This window comes from Lepidochelys olivacea, assembly GCF_965140295.1.
Source record: "Lepidochelys olivacea isolate rLepOli2 genome assembly, chromosome: 7".
NCBI classification, from domain to species: Eukaryota; Metazoa; Chordata; order Testudines; family Cheloniidae; genus Lepidochelys; species Lepidochelys olivacea.
The window spans coordinates 76,136,084-76,148,571 of record NC_140417.1 but is presented as its reverse complement, the minus strand read 5'-3'; the positions used below and the strand labels follow the sequence as shown (position 1 = coordinate 76,148,571).

The following is a 12,488-nucleotide window of genomic DNA, read 5'->3' as shown; positions in this document are numbered from 1 at the left end:
TTGCCATTGATGGACCCATCCTCCATTAAATTTATCTAGTTCTTTTTCAACCTTATTGTAGTCATGGCCTTCACAACATCCTCTGGCAAGGAGTTCCACAGGTTGACTGTGCATTGTGTGAAGAAATACTTCCTTTTGTTTGTTTTAAACCTGCTGCCTATTAATTTCATTGGGTGACCCCTAGTTCTTGTGTTATGTGAAGGAATAAATAACACTTCCTTAATCACTTTCTCCACACCAGTCATGATTTTATAGACCTCTATAATATCCTCCTTTAGTCATCTCTTTTCCATGATTAAAAGTCCCAGTCTTATTAATTTCTACTCATATGGAAGCTAATCATTTTTGTTGCCCTTCTTTGTATCTTTTCCAATTCCAATATATCTTTTCTGAGATTGGGGCGACCAGATCCGCATGCAGTGTTCAAGGTGTGGGCGTACCATAGCTTTATATAAAGACATTATGATATTTTCTGTCTTATTATCTATCCCAGGAGTGGGCAAACTATGGCCTGTGGGTTGGATCCAACCCGTCAGGGCTTTGGATCCGGACCATGGGATTGCTGGCCCCGCGCCGCTGCTGGAAGAGGCCGGCACCACATCTCCGTGCACTGCCCTCACCTCCAGGCACTGCCCCCGCAGCTCTCATTGGCCGGGAACGGGGAACAGTGACCAATGGGACCTTCAGGGGAGGTACCTGCGGAGCCCTCTGCCCCCCCCCACCAGGGGCCACAGGGATGTGGGGCCGGCTGTGCCGTGGGGCTAGGGCAGGCAAGGAGCCTGTCTTAGACCTGCTGCCACCCTGGAACCACTCCAGATAAGCAGCCCTGGGCTGGAACCCACACTCCAAACTCCTCCTGCCCCCGCAACCCAACTGCCTGCCCTGAGCCCCCTGCTGCACTCCACATCCCCTCCTGCACCCCAACCCCCTGCCCTGAGCCCCCTTGTACACCCTGCACCCCTTCTGTGCCCCAACCTTCTGCCCTAAGCCCCTTCCTGCACACCCCACACTCCCTCGCACACCCCAACCCCCTGCCCTATATTCATGGGCCTGCATGCAATTTCCCCACCCAGCTGTGGCCCTCGGGCCAAAAAGTTTGCTCACCCCTGATCTATCCCTTTCTTAATGATTCACAACATTCTGTTAGCTTTTTTGATTGCCACTGCAAACTGAGAGGATATTTTCATAAAACTATCCACAGTGACTACAAGATCTGTTTCTTGAGTGGTAACAACTAATTTAGATGCCATCATTGTATATGTATAGTTAGGATTATGTTTTCCAATGTGCATTACTTTGCATTTATCAATATTAAATTTCATCCACCATTGTGTTGCCCAGTCACCCAGTTTTCTAAGATCCTTTTGTAACTCTTCACAATTTGCTTTGGACTTAGCTATCTTGAGTGGTTTTTTATATTAGCTGCAAATTTTGCCACCTCATGGACAAGGCATGACTTGCATAATTTCTGCAATGGTAAGTTTTGTTTTTTTTAAAATACATTGTAGTGACAGGTATTTCTAATGCAATAGTTTGTTCAACAGAAGGCTGGTTCTCTCTAAAGAGACAGTTTTAAAAAAAACATTAAAAAAAACAAATGAGATTTATCTGTGTTGAGGAGATCCCAATAGCAGCAGCATGGTTAAGATTGAACTGAGTTTTGAAGTTAAATGGCTTTAACCACCACTTTCGTTTTTGATAAAGACAAAAATGTTCATCACTGAATTTATACCATTTACTCTTGGGGTATGGATTTGACTATCTGAACAGTATGGAATTAATTCATTTCACATTTTTGGAGTTCAAAGCATTCCAAGAGAAAACTCCTTTTGAAAATTTTCCAAGGGCTGTCCGAATTTTCCGAGGGCTGTCCAACTTTTTTCCAAATTCCCCCAGCTCCACCATGGAGAAAGTCAGAGAGCTGAAGGAACATATTTATAGATGTTCACAGCATCTTATCCATGAGCTAGTTTTGAAATAGATCCAATAAGGAATTCATACAGATTTTTCATGATAAGTGTTTTGTATTTACATTATAGAAACTGATGATAAAAATATTCATCACAGAAGGAAGGTTTTACATATTTAATATATTATGGCCCATGTCCTGGATTATTTCTTGAGCAGAGAGCACTGGAAGCACCTCCACAAGGGAATCCCAAGTTCTATTATGTAGGCACCTTTACAAAAGTTTTACTCATTGAGAACATTAAGCATATATATGCACATATACACACAATTTATGTATCTCTACACATAAATATATGTGACCTCTTACACCTATTTTAGAAAATACCACTGAGGGGTATTAATATAATATCTGAAAGGTGTTGACTTTACTGAACTAAAACCATATCCAGGGGTCTAGGATTCAAAGAAATTAGATGAGGAATAGAAGGTTAAATTAACTCCTATGTGTAAGGTGTGCAGAAGATTCTGTACGATTAGCAACCCACAGTAGGGTTGCATCATGTCTGGGCACTGGGGGCCTGTGCATTCTGCAGAGGGTGTCGTTGGGATTTATACATAGGTTATTAAAACATATCTAAAATAATATTACATATTATAATAATGCTATTAGTATGTGCCTCATGGCTAATTTATCTTAATATAATTAAACAATTCAAAAGACAAGAGCAACCCTAGTCAGGACTGCGGTGCAGTCAGTAATCTGTTCCACGCTTGTCTAATCTGAGCCAGGGCTTAGATGCACCCTGGTGTACTAACACGCTGCAGAATATGGGGACAACAGTTTTGGTGTTTCGTTAACACGCAACCACATCTGGACCTGGGTCAAAATAAAAACTATTTAACTTACCAAACAGAATACCAAGGGGTTACATACATTTATTTTTTTCCATATAACAACTGATTAGTTTTGAAAAAATTCCCATTTTTAATATTTTTAATTCCACCTTTCATTTTAAAAAATCACTAAAAGGACAACCCACAAAAATACAATCTGTATCTGCTCTATATTTACAGATAACTGGTCACTATTAAGGCACAGCTTTAAAACTAACATTTTAATCTAGCAAGTCAAATATTTTGTGCATAATACAACACTGACAACACTGTATATTGCATTGTCATATTCCCTTCATGGAATTAAAAGAAGTGAGAAAAATGTTTTCCAGTGTGTGTGTTTTGTGTGCAGCCCTACTGAAAATAATGTTCTTACTGGGAAATTTTTCTTCACTTTGGTAATAGATGATATAAGCACTGCTCAGCAAAAGACCACATCAACTTAATATTGTAAGAATTTCAGCTTTCAGATGTAATACTGTCAAACTGCATGTTACGTATTTATGAAAAAAATGAAAGAATGCGACGTGGAGTTTTTGCGGAAGTAAAGTGTTTGAATTTAAAAAATTACACAAACTAAGCAGGCAAATGTCTAAGTGGATTTGCTAAAGGTTTAATCTACTTTTAAAATATTATGTAAAACTAAGCACACAAGTTCATATAAGACTTGATTTTCAAACCTAGGTCTTGCAAGCCCACGAGTGCTCAACTTTAAACAAGTAAGTAATCTCATGTCAATGGGACGACTCACAAGTATAAAAATAAGCAGAAGAATAATTATTCCCAGGATCAGCGCTTTATGCTTCCATAGTTGTTTGATAAAGTTGAACGTGCCTGAATTATACACACAAGTATCCAATATGTTCATAGACTTTGGGCACAACTTTGTTGCTTACAGCTCTGCGTTTGCAAACTGCATTGTCCTGCAATATTAAACACTGGAAGAGTTAGCTGCTATTTTATTTGCAGTGAAAGTTATTCCACTATACACCATTAAGTGGATATGGCTGAACCCCATACTGAGCAGTTAATTTTTGCTAATTGCAACAGGTCGTTTTATTACTGCTTCATCATCTAAGTCCTCAAAGCAATTACCTCTTAAAAATTCCCTTTGTGTGCAAATTTCTCATAAAACTGATTTTTTTCCTCACCTCAGAAGATGTATACATAGAAAGTGTCAAAACTATTTCTCACCCCATTTTTGCATAAAAACCAACTACTGTAAATGGTTATTCTGATGCCTTCTGTTAAGAGCACTTGACACTGGTTTATGTCCATCTTAAAAGGCTTGTACACTGAACATAAATAAGACATTACAGTACAAGTAAGTCACAATATTTCCTAAGGGAATGCTTTTCAACAAATTAATGTTTGGAAACTTCATATTTCATTGCAGAAAAAGAGGCACTTTATGATTTCCTTCATTATATGAGATCCCTTCATCAATCCATAACAAGACATCTGAAAAGACACAGAAATAGTATTGCCAGACTTTCACAGTATGAGAACGCAATAGTTAGCTCTAGCCATTTATAACATGGACTCTTTGTTGAATATAACTTCTTTCAGAAATAGTTCATCTTGGAGTTTTAAATACTTCCATAGCTGACCATCACAAATCTAAATTAAACAAAAGAGATGCTATTACAGCTATTTCATGAATGTTGCTTAATTGCTGCATGCATAGTCATGTAAGTAATATGCTTCACATAATAAATGGCAACAGTGCTGTCTTGTCAAATTAGATTAGTTGTCCATTTAATCAAACTGGTGGCCCAGAGCTCTAGTTTGATGAATGCCTTTCATTTTCTACCATAAATCTTTAGTCGATCTCAGTTTAAACTGATGCATATTGTAGGTGTATAGAATCTAAAAAGAAAAGTTTTATATAAATAAATGTCCTTTAGTGGCAGTATACTAAAAATAGCCCTTTGCTTTGAAAGAACCATTAAAATCAGTTTCAGCATTACAGGCAGCAGTTAAATATGACGACTGCAAAGGGTTAATATTGCAAGGTCCATTTTGGTCTTTCATTGCATCTGTTACAGTGAACTCGTTTCATTGTAAGCAGATCTAGGCTGCTTCATAAGGAGATAATAGGACTGGTCCACTTGCAAGTGGTTTGATTTTAGAACATTTCCTCAGATATCTATAGAAAAAAAATCTACATAAAGACTGATTCCTAGTACCATTATAGTGAGGAGACTTGAGGAGGAGGAGACTATTGCAGGATCACCTGACAAAATTTGATAAGTGCCAACACAATATTTTATATGGAAATGAAAGAGAAAATAAATTCCCACAGGATAAGAAAACAGAACATGTAAAGTGCAGAAAGACCTCAATAATTATTTTAAGCGGTACCAGAAAATTCCATCTTGATAAAACCAAAAGTTATGCTCTCTGGCATCCCAGCTCTTCATTTTTCCTTCATTCAACAAAGTAAAAATTCAGTGCATACATTATAGTTATAGGTAATAAAATACTAAACAAAGAACCCTATATTATTATTATTATTGCAAATGCTGTCCAATCTACAAGAGTAAAACATAATCCACATTTGGTGTTCTGAAAAATGATAGACAAGTGTCTTCTCTCTCTCTCTCTCTTTCTTTTTTTTTTGGCACAAGTACTTGTGCAGAAAAAATGCTTTGGTCCTTGATACCGCAACTCCCAAAGTGCAGAGGGTGGTGTGCAGTGAAAGCTGTCCACAGGATTGGCAAGTCCATCTTTACAATTCACTTTGTGAGCCACAATTTAGTGCTACCAGCGACCACTGACACTAGCAATGTCCGAGTGATACTGACGTGGCAGTCTTCCACTAGCTCCACCTTCCAGGAATGAGGCACGTACATTTGATGGATCAAATAGTTTTCTTCGGTTTTTATTCAGTTCTAGATGGAAAACAGCAGATTCGGATTTTAATATTTGGAGATGATTCAGGAGCAAAGCTACTCTGAATAATGCAATTTCATTATTACATTAGAAGAGGGGAACCATAGCTCCAACTGAAAACTGCAAAGGGAGTTTAGAGAAGCAGACATTACCCCAGTTAGTATTTGGTCAGGACACTAAGAATGCCGTGAAATTCTATCAATAATTATTGTTCAGGCTAAACACAGGGTACTAATTGTCATAATTTTCTGCAATTCTGAATTCAACGATGGTGCCATGCTAGTGCTTTGATGCAGAGGAGGGCCATATTTATTTCCGAGCAAGTTAAGTTTGAAATTAATCCTCTTATTTGAGGGGTTTCTAGGATTAAGCATAATGCCTGAAAAGATAATGTTTTGCCAAAATCTTTTGTATACCAATTCTAAACAAAAAGGCAAAACCATCCTAAAAATGATGAAATGATGCCAGCTGGAGTGCTTGAAAAAATCCTGTTCAAAGCCTGCAAATTCTTCACAAAAAGGAATGCCTTACGAGCACATCACACACTGAGCAGCATTGTGCACAACGTTATATAATCTGATGTGACAGACCATGATGTATACTAACTATAAATAACTGAAATTGGACATAATTATTTCCCCAGAGCACATTGGTCATTTTTTAACACATTACTAATGTTTTTATAATAATGACCTGCCACCTCCAATAAAACATAGGCGTAGGGGCTGTTATTCAGATCTATGTGTAAACCTCTCAGTAGAGCAGAGATGGGCAAACTACGGCCCGCGGGACCCTCTTGCCTGGCCCCTGAGGTCCTGGCCCCTCCCCTGCTGTCTCCCCTCCCCCACAGCCTCACCACTCCGTGCCACCAGCACAATGCTCGGGGCGGCGAGCTCCTGGTGCAGCACAGCTGCAGAGCCTGGCCTGACCCGGTGCTCTGTGCTGCACGGTGCATGGCTACCTCCAGCCACTGGTGCTCCAGGCAGCACGGTAAGGGGGCAGGGAGCGGTGGGGGTTGGATAGAGGGTGGGGAGTTCGGGGGGGACGTGGACAGGGGTCAGGGCAGTCAAAGGTGGGAAACGGGGGGGGGGGGGGGGTTGAATGGGGGTAGGGGTCCCGGGGGGGGTCAGGAAGGAAGGGGGTTTGGATGGGGCAGCGGGGGGGCAGTCAGCGACAGGGGTTTCCAGGGCAGTCAAGGGACAGGGAGAAGGGGGGGCTGAATGGGGGCAGGGGTCCTGGGGGGGGCAGTCAGGAAGGAGAGGAGGGGTTGGATGGGGTGGGAGGGCAGTCAGGAGCAGGAGTCTGGGGAGGGGCCATCAGGGAACGGGGGGTTTGGATGGGGCAGGAGTCTGGTGTGTGTGTGTGGGGGGCATGTCAGGAGGCAAGAAGCATGGGACGGTGAGATCCGGCACAGGGGCCAAGACATGCCTGGCTGTTTGGTGAGGCACAGCCTCCCCTAACCAGCCCTCCATACAATTTCCAAAACCCGATGCGGCCCTCAGGCCAAAAAGTTTGCCCGCCCCTGCAGTAGAGTCATCACTCATAGAAAGCACTTTTCCCAGTGCTTATTATTAAGATTATGTTAGTTAATGAAAATAGTGAACAATTTTCTCCATTACAGGTATAATCTTCGCTGCCAGTGATTCAGACAGACTTCTGATGAGTTCTACTGTTCATCTAAATACATTACTCATTTACCCTCTTTAAGCCATAATTTGAAATGCATTCATGAATGACATCAGCAAATTACGAAAAAAAAATCTGTCATGCTCCAGAAAATATCAGAATAAAACTTACAATCTTGGACTTAAAAAGATTCACTGTAAGGAAAACATAATTCTATGCAATATATGACATGAAATTTTATGCCATTCCAGATCCTTGAACAAGTTCAAGTTGGTCATTGCTATCCTATTGTGTATCTTCAAAAGTGGTACTTTGATTTTCCTTTATTGTAGTAAGATATAAAAGAAATTTTAATTACAGCTGGCTGGAAAAAAATCCAGCAAACCATTTTTTCCACCAGAATTTGTCCATTTGTTGAAATGGAAATGTTTCGTACAGATTGTTCAACTCAGCTGAAGTTCCAACAGACATTAGGACAGACCTGTCAGGCAGGTTTCCATCGCATACGTGCCTGTTTACCTACCAGCTCGCTTTCCTGGCTCCTCAGCAGCCAGCCTGGTGAGCTGATAGGGAATGAGAGCATGGAAGTCTTGGCTCTCAATCTTACTCTTGCTTGGTAGGCAGAGTTCCCATGATCCCTAGGTTCAGGACAGTGTGCCAGATGGACTGTCTTGGAGTCAGTGTTCCCAAGCTCTATTCCCTTTTGCAGGGAATTTTGAAAATTTTCTTTGAACTCCTTTGCAAAATGGAATTGCCTTTGTCTGCCCAGCTCTAAGTTTAATAGTACAATAGTAATAGTATTTAAATAGTAAAATAGTATTAAATAGAACAATACAACACTATGCAGCTGGAATCCCATTTGATGTGTGGAAGCTATACAGTCCTTACAGTCTCTCAAAATTTAAAAACTGCCTTTTTATTACGAGGAGTGGCTGGTAAGATCTGCTTTCTGTGGGTCAGATTCTCTGTCTGATACAGTTCCTTTAAGCTGCTCTAATGACCATTCAAACCAAAACAATTCAACTGACCAAAGGGAAAAAGTACAGTATATTTTTAGTACATTTTTAAATCATGACATTTATAATCATGTATATGTTAAATGCTTTTTATTCACCTGAGATTGCAAGCAGCATTTTCCGTCTGGCACCAAAAGTAGTAATTCCTAGCTCTTTCAAATCTTGATCTGTGAGGGTAAGGAAGGTCTGAAGATCAATCTATGAACAAAAACAAAGCAAATTAAAATGGGTAATTCACACAAACCCACAATCTATAGGCAACCATTTTTCTTCCTGTATTGAGAATTACTCCCCACAAAATATTAGCCATAAGCGTGGTGCAAGTAGCCTCTAAAAACAACGTTTCCTTTAACTTTTTTTTTTTTACATTTATTCTACAAACTCATTTTATTATGCCTATAACACCAACAACTACCAAATTCCAATCAATGACAGTTGGTTAAAGTTAAAATGGCAGAAAAATGAGGAAAAAATGGAAATAGGCATCAGATGTGTCATATATGTAGCAACCCTTGACTCCACAGATACCTTCTTGTTTTAGTACTCTTATTTAAGACACAGAGACTAAAAAGTAAAGGTATCATTTTTATAGAAGCATGTAAGATTATGTTGGTTAATGATACTTAATTGCACATTAAGAGTCTATTTTTCCCAAATTACTGTAAATGTAAATGGGAATCTTAGATCTAATCATCGATCTCTATGGAAGGAAAGTTAATATTAACAATTATGTTTGAAATAAACAGCAGTAACCATAACAGAATGTGTGCTAGCAGACCGTTGGTGAGTGTCCCCTTTAAGTGAATTCAAGGACATGGCCTTTCACAACACACCTGGTGTTTGCACAAATATCCTTATTAACAAACATCATGCTTAATATGTTATTAATATGTCAAGATAATTCAGTGGAAACCTGTTTAGTTAGGATTGAGTTATGGTTACTTAGTTACAAAGGACTGAGAATGGTCATTTCTAAATTCAAGGACTGAACAGCTTTGATAGAATGGTCAGTGAAAATACTGCAGCTAGGAGAGACAGCGATTTCACTCAGGAGATAGACAAAGGGTTGTAAAATATACAGCAAAAACTAAGATGCCTCTTAAAAAGACTGACCTCTTGTTGTTGGAATACATCAGTGTATTTGCCCAAACCGAGTTTACTGAACAGCTCAGGCAGATCAGACCCCTTAAACAAACTGTTCAGGTTACAGCCATTGCTTCCGGTCAGCGAGGAAATGCAATCCATGTAATTACTGCTGCTGAGATAATGTTCAGCTGAAAGGCAAAAAGGATGTACACTTGACGTTTCAATCACTTGAAACAGCATGTTTTAATTAAATGTTTTAACCGCCAAATTACCTCAAATTCTATTGTTTAGTGGAATATTCCATTCAGTTGTTTAATAGAACAGCAATCTGTAGAAACCAGCTGAATTTCAAATGAACTTTTTGTTAATGAAACTCTAGTGGCTGTTTTCAGAATATACCTTATTATTATTGATTAGGGCATGTAGGAGAATGAAAAGGACACAGGCTTCACCTTAATTAACTTTAATGGGGATGGGGCTCAGAGCTTAATATACATAAAGGCAGAGGGAGAATCAGGACTCTGTTCCCCCCCTCCCCAGTCTATCGAATGCTGGAGAAGGCAACTGCACATGCGCCTCCTCCCTGACTCCACGGCCCCCTATTCAAATGCAGGCAGCTCCTTTAGGTTTGACTGGGGATGGAATCCTGTGGCTTCTTCTGCTAAAGAGAGCCATGTGATCGAGCAACTACTCCACTTGTTTGTTTGTTTGTTTGTTTGTTTGTTAAAATAGTAGTTTTGGGAATATTTGGACTACCTGACTAAATATCACATCTCTCAAAACTACATTAAAAATCCATGAAGGTTGCTAAGTCAAGCACTCAAAACTTAGTAAATACCACAATTACAGTTGTACAAACTTAATGTGGTTCCCTTTGTGTACATGAATTATGATACAGTCTTTACATGCTAACATGCCATTTTTTCTACTCCTGCCTCATTCAGTGCACAGACTGGTCAGCTTTTTAATATTTCTTTTTGCTCTCATTATTCAGCATGCGGTCCATGGTGTCCCATCCAAATCCTACATTGAATGCGGAATTATTAATTTCTACCTGGGCTTTTCTATGATGGTTTCATTGTACCATCTTAGTGCTTTACAGACATTACCCCATGAGATGAAGTGGTTATATTATCCTCATTTTACACACAAGAAATAGGCAATGAAGACCCGAAGTGTGAACTAATTTTGCATGCCCAATTTGAGAAGCCTAATGCCTGATTTTTCAGCACAATTTTTAGTACTTTAAATGTTCAAAACACAGCTCTTCTCAACTTTAGCTGCTCCTGTGAGTGCTCAGCACTTCTGCAAATCAGAGCCTCAGGTGTCTCAAACTAGATAACCAGAAAATGAGAAAGACAAAATGGCCACATGCAGAAAATTGGGCAAGTCATGTAAACCAGAATTTTTATATTGTCACTTTGTTGCTCTCATTTTCTGGCTATCTAATTTCAGACACCTGAGATCTGATTTGCAGACATGCTGAGCACTCGAAACTGCAACCAAAGGGGACTGGAGCTGAGTTCTGAACATAACGGGTTATGAAAATTCCATCACGTGGAACTGTACTGACCCCCATATGGGTCATGAGCAGGGAGATCCACAGCATAGTCCTCTGCCACTTAAGCTGATATGAGTAACAGGAAGCAGTAGAAGGCTGTTATCTTCTATGTGGGCCTCCTACTAGAGGGCAATGAGACACATTGCCAGTGGCTTTCACAGCTATTTGCTAGATAGCAGAGGAATGATGAGACTCAAGAATCCTGTGTTCAGTTGTAAGTTCTGTAGGGAATATGTTAGTAATTATAGATCCTTCTGCCCAGGCCCTGCAGTACCTTCCTGGTTCTCTTCTGCTCTTATACCCTTACCTACCTGCTTGCGTCCATGGCCCCCACTATCCTGTCTCTGCTTACAGGTTCTATCCCCTTCTTTGCACCAACTTGGCTCCTGCCTCTATTCATCCCCTATGCTCCTACCTCTTTTAGTCTCTCACTTCCCACAGCTCCTGAGGCAAACGCCTGGCATGGAGAATTTCAGCCTGAACAATTTAAATTTGGCAAAGTTATAAACAATTGAAAACAAGGTCCATTAGTACCAGTGTTGCCTGTAACAAAGGAGCTGGAGCCATATGGTGCAGACTGTAGCACATAGTAGTATAGCTCACAAGCAAAGTGTGCAATCACATCCCCTTGCATTACCATAGTTATTTTTATATGCCATTAATTTCACTGAGCTGTTATCTCCGCAGGCCACAGGCCCTGCCCCCAGGACTGATGTTAGAGTGAGGAGAGTGAGATTAAATGACTCCCTCAGCTAGACTGGCTGCTGCCTCCTGAGGACTTACCTGGCTATAAAAAGTAGAACGCTTTAGCGCTCAGTGATTTGTTGTTTTCTTTTCTAAAATACATTAACGGTTCAGTAGATAAGGTAAACCTTGGAACCTTAGATAATTTTACTGGATAGGCCCAAGTTTTTGAAGAAGATTTGTACAATGTGTCAAAATTCTTCAATTCTATTAGTAAAAGTGAAGGATTAAAATTACATTTCAAGTTTGTAGATCTCAAACAGCACAATCTAGGACACACAGTTATTGTACCCTTTTTGTCACATATTGACCATAAAAGGCTTATCAGCCAAGTGTGGGGAAGAAAGGTTATTTTTTTTAATCAAAACAAAAAGTAGTACATTTTTGCAGATGTTTTAGGCTCTGAGAAAGAAGCTACTGCTTCTATGGACTGAGCAGCTTTTAGACTTTAAAGGCTACTGTCTTATTAAAGTTTAAGAAAGGATTAAAATGCATTTATTTTATAATTTTGATTACACTAGGACCTCCCTGTGTAAACAACTGACTTCAAGACACTACGGGGACTTGAAACTGAAGATAAGCTATTAAGCTTATTTTTATTATGTTCACTGTAGAAATACCATATGCAGTAATTCATCACTGCGTTAATACCATGTCAATGATTAAAAATGCTAGGAAAGAGCAACAACATTTCCCTCTTTAAGTTAAACTATTTTTTCTAAAAACGTGCAATTCTTACTGAATGTATCTGGGAT

The 12,488-nt window shown here is 39.7% G+C and overlaps 1 protein-coding gene across 1 annotated transcript in view; it reads right to left on the bottom strand.

Moving 5' to 3' along the window:
• Window positions 1–2,010: 2,010 nt before the first annotated feature.
• The window catches only part of BICC1 (BicC family RNA binding protein 1), a 227,303-nt gene continuing 216,825 nt past the window's right edge, over window positions 2,011–12,488 (bottom strand). Inside the window, exons 19-21 of the mRNA XM_084633781.1 lie at window positions 9,456–9,616; window positions 8,441–8,540; window positions 2,011–5,699 (exon numbers count right to left, since the gene is read on the bottom strand). Coding sequence (XP_084489907.1) covers window positions 5,569–5,699; window positions 8,441–8,540; window positions 9,456–9,616 — 392 coding nt within the window. The 3' untranslated portion in view covers window positions 2,011–5,568. The remainder of the gene's footprint in view (window positions 5,700–8,440; window positions 8,541–9,455; window positions 9,617–12,488) is intronic.